This window comes from Lacerta agilis, chromosome 17 (genome assembly GCF_009819535.1).
Source record: "Lacerta agilis isolate rLacAgi1 chromosome 17, rLacAgi1.pri, whole genome shotgun sequence".
Classification (NCBI taxonomy): Eukaryota; Metazoa; Chordata; class Lepidosauria; order Squamata; family Lacertidae; genus Lacerta; species Lacerta agilis.
In genome coordinates, this window is record NC_046328.1 from 6,529,905 (window position 1) to 6,534,347 (window position 4,443).

General features: G+C 52.8%; 1 protein-coding gene across 1 annotated transcript; it reads left to right on the forward strand.

Annotated features, from left to right (window-relative positions):
• Window positions 1-1,266: 1,266 nt before the first annotated feature.
• FZD10 (frizzled class receptor 10) lies at window positions 1,267-3,650 on the forward strand (the record flags this gene model as incomplete). Its single annotated transcript, XM_033136093.1, is given in 9 exon segments — window positions 1,267-2,150; window positions 2,152-2,240; window positions 2,243-2,296; window positions 2,299-2,329; window positions 2,331-2,380; window positions 2,383-2,800; window positions 2,802-3,224; window positions 3,226-3,296; window positions 3,299-3,650. Coding segments are annotated over 9 exon segments (2,343 nt in total), but the record flags the coding sequence as incomplete, so codon positions are not given.
• Between the last annotated feature and the right edge of the window lie 793 nt (window positions 3,651-4,443).

Sequence of the window (4,443 nt, forward strand, 5' to 3'; positions counted from 1 at the left end):
TAGCCTGAAAAGGGACTTGGCTGGCCACGAGTGCCCCACACTGCAACCAGGTCCCATTTGTAAAAGAATAAAAATAAAATTATAATAACCTCAAGGAACAATTGTGTGCCATCCCAAAGCTTGCCTGCTGCATTTACCAAAAGAAGTTGAATTTCGAGAGAGGAATTCAACTGCCCACTCAGCCACGAAAATCCCCGGAAGGCTGTGGGCCAGTCACTATCTCTCAGCCTACCCTACCTCAAAAGAACGTTGTATGGATAAAAGGGGGCGCATGAGAACCATGCTTTGGAACTCCTGAACAACAACAAAATATGGCTCTGAGGTTTCAAAAGGCAACTTTAAAAACCCAAACCAGAAGCTTGTTGTTACAACAAATGAGGAGGAGTAAGACTGGGCGGGGAGGAGAGGAGAGAGAGCATGGAAAGTTTCGAGAGAGCGAGAGCGAGAGATCGATGGTGGGGGAGATGTTTAAGAGAGGAGAGACGAAAAAGAAACTTTTTAAAAATCGGCACTGATCGAGGGAGGACCTCCAGGGTCTTTCCAGAGGTTCTCCCCCCCCCTCCCCGCGCACCCCGCTTTTCTTTTGAAAGGCGTTCCGAATGATTGGAAAGTAATCGCCGTGTCAGTTTCACCTTTTCTCATGCAAAGTGAGTGTCGCAGGGAAGGCGGATCCTAGGCTGTGTGTGTGTGGTGTGTGCGCGCGTGAGAGAGAGTATCATGGGCTGTAAACGCCTCCTCCAAACACAGCTGCTGCAAACCCCAGGAGTTACTCTTCTGAAAGAGAGAGAGAGAGAGAGAGAGAGGGAGGGAGGGAGGAAGAGAGCTTTTACGCACGCATCTCTGCGCCCCGCCGACCTCTCGCTTTGGGTGGAAGGGGAAAAAAATATCCGACCCAGGGCCGGTGCGCGTGTATTTCGGAAGGAGATTTGGTGCGCTCCCCCCCCCGCCAAACCCCGCCGACAAGCTCTCCTCGCCACAGCGCTTCAGAGCTCGCCTTCTCGTTGCAATCGGATCTGCCTCCTCCCCGCCTCTCGTCGGCTCGCAAGGCCCGCCTCCTGGGGGAAGGAGGGAGGGGGAACGAGCGAGCGAAAAGTGTGGAGAGGTGGGATCGTCCGAGGCACAAATCGGAGAGAGAGAGAGAGAGAGAGAGAGAGAGAGAGAGAGAGAGAGAGAGAGAGAAGCTACAGCCTACAGACCGAGAAGAAAGAGGAGCTTCCACGCCGCTTTGGGGACATGTGTGCGCTGGAGGTGCAGTGATCGCTGGGATTTCCCCTTTTCCGTTTGAACGAGCAACTTTGCAAGCAAGGGGCACCGACCGTTCCTGCGATCGTGGTCGGCGGAGATGGAGGAAAGAACGCCTGTCGCCAAGAGACCCCTTGCAAGGACTTAAAAAGAAGCGGCAAGCCCCCGCAACTTAAGCTTTCTCTCCTTGGTGCAGTAAGTTTGGTTGCGGAGGGGGTGGGGAGGGCTGAAACAGCGAGAGGGTCCTTCTCTCCCGGGTCTTTCCTTCTCTCCGCCGCCGCCGCTGCTTTTGCCCTATCGAGTTTGGAAACTGACCAGGATGGACTTTGGCCGGAATACCTCCGCTGTTCGGATGCGAAGCTCTTAACCGGAGTTGAAAGGCGCTATTTCGCTTTCCTTTGGGGTGGGAAGGTGAGAAGGGGCTGCTATGCTACTGCCCCACGTCGAGTGGATCGGGCCTGTCCCCTTCTGGGGGGGCTCCTGGCGAAAGTTGGGAGCGACGGTGGCCGGGGAAGGGGCTTCGGAAGAGCTGGTTTGACACCAGCCGCCGCCGCCAACAGAAGCAGCCTTCTTCCAGGCATTTTCCGAGACGCGGGAGCCAGGAGCGGAGGGTCGTCGCGCAGCGTCGGCCAGCATGGGCGCAGCGCGGAGGAACTCCCGTCGGACTCTGGGCATTGTCTTGCACTGGTCTGCTCCTGCTTCGGCATCAGCTCCATCGACATCGACCGGGCCGGGGACGGAAGGTGCCAGCCCATCGAGATCCCCATGTGCAAGGACATCGGCTACAACATGACTCGGATGCCCAACCTGATGGGGCACGAGGACCAGCGCGAAGCAGCCATTCAGCTCCACGAGTTTGCCCCCCTGGTGGAGTACGGCTGCCACGGGCACCTCAAGTTCTTCCTCTGCCCTCTACGCCCCCATGTGCACGGAGCAGGTCTCCACGCCCATCCCCGCTTGCCGGGTGATGTGCGAGCAGGCCCGCTTCAAGTGTTCGCCATCATGGAGCAGTTCACCTTCAAGTGGCCCGACTCCCTGGACTGCAGCAAGCTGCCTAAAAAAACGACCCCAACTACCTATGCATGGAAACCCAACAACGGCTCCGAGGAGCCCCCCAGGGGCTCCAGCATCCTGCCCCCATGTTCCGGCCCCAGAGGCCCCAAAGCGCCAGCCACGACCTGCAGCAGCAGCACAAGGACGGCTTGGGGCGGGCCACTTGCGAGAACCCCGGCAAGTTCCACCACGTGGAGAAGAGCGCTTCCTGCGCCCCGCTCTGCACCGCCGGGGTCGACGTCTACTGGAGCCGCCATGACAAGCAGTTTGCCGTCATCTGGATCGCTGTCGGCATCCTCTGCTTCTTCTCCAGCGCTTTCACCGTCCTCACCTTCCTGATAGACCCCCAGCGCTTCAAGTATCCCGAAAGGCCCATCATCTTCTTGTCCATGTGCTACTGCGTCTACTCGGTGGGGTACATCATCCGCCTCTTCTCTGGTGCCGAGAGCATTGCCTGCGACCGCGACAGTGGACAGCTCTACGTCATCCAGGAGGGCTTGGAGAGCAGGGTGCACTCTTGTCTTCCTCGTGCTCTATTACTTTGGCATGGCCAGCTCCTTGTGGTGGGTGATCTTGACATTGACTTGGTTCCTGGCCGCCGGGAAGAAATGGGGCCACGAGGCCATTGAAGCCAACAGTAGCTACTTCCACTTGGCGGCCTGGGCCATCCCAGCCGTGAAGACGATCATGATCTTGGTGATGCGGAGGGTGGCTGGGGATGAGCTGACAGGCTTGTGCTACGTGGGGAGCATGGATGTGAATGCCTTGACTGGATTTGTGCTGGTCCCTCTGGCTTGCTACCTAATCATAGGCACCTCCTTCATTCTCTCTGGCTTTGTAGCCCTGTTCCACATCAGGAGGGTGATGAAAACTGGTGGGGAAAACACAGACAAGCTGGAGAAACTCATGGTCAGGATCGGGTCTTCTCGGTTTGTATACGGTGCCGGCTACCTGTGTCATTGCTTACTTTTACGAGAGGCTGAACATGGATTACTGGAAAGTCTGGCCATGCAGCAGAAGTGCAAGGTGAATAACCAGACCAAACACCTGGACTGCTCGATGAGCCACTCTATCCCGGTGGTGGAGATTTTCATGGTCAAAGTCTTCATGTTGCTGGTTGTGGGGATTACCAGCGGCATGTGGATCTGGACCTCCAAGACCTTCCAGTCCTGGCAAAGCGTTTGCAGCCGGAGGCTAAAGAAGAGGACTCGGAGAAAACCGGCCAGCGTCATTGCAAGTAGCGGACTTTACAAGAAGCCCCAGCACTTGCCCAAAGCCCACCATGGAAAATACGAGTCGGCTTTGCAACCCCCTACCTGTGTGTGAACAGAATGTATAGTAATAATAATAATGGTAGTAATAATAATAATAATAATAATTTAAAAAAAGAACCCATGGAGTGACCCTACTTTGAAAGACTCGCATGCACTCACAATAGTGCTCGGAACTAAAGTAACATAATAATGAAAAAAATGTTCTTTTTAACAGTGCTGTTGTCAGATAGACAATATAGCCAGTGAAGGGATAAAACTGAAACGTTGAAAGTCAAGATATGGTGGATAAAACAAGGTGAACATTCTAAGGAAAAGTTTTTAGTGCAAGGAATACTGATGGTCCCTTATTTAAAAAGAAACTAATTTGTTTTTAATGGTTTGGTTTTTTTCAGCCCTCCTGAGTTAAAAGCCATGTGTAATGATTGTATGTATACTGAAAATTGGTTTGCGTTTAGATTTCTAACCAGGTAGAGTTAGGATTTATAGAGCAATGGGTTTTTTTGTTTTTTTGGGGTTTTTTTTTTTTGGGGTTTTTTTAAGAGCTTGAAGGAGAATCGTCTCCTTTTAAGTAACCAGCCCTTTTGAGAGTAGCTTTTGTTCAATCGGCACATTGTCTTTTGAAAACAACTTCTGTTCTAACTTTAAGAAATCCTTTTACCAAACGCTTCTCATCCTACCTACTGGGCATGGAGTTTCTAAAAACAGGTTCAATGCGAAAAGCTCACCCCTGCTCAGTTGCTTTAAAATGTCCTCTGTCAGACCCAAACTTAGTCAAAAAATTATGTGCAATACAGGTTCCTCACCCCCGCCGCCACACACACAAAATCCTTGCCACGACATGAAAGGAGAAACAAGTATTTTGCTGTACATAAAG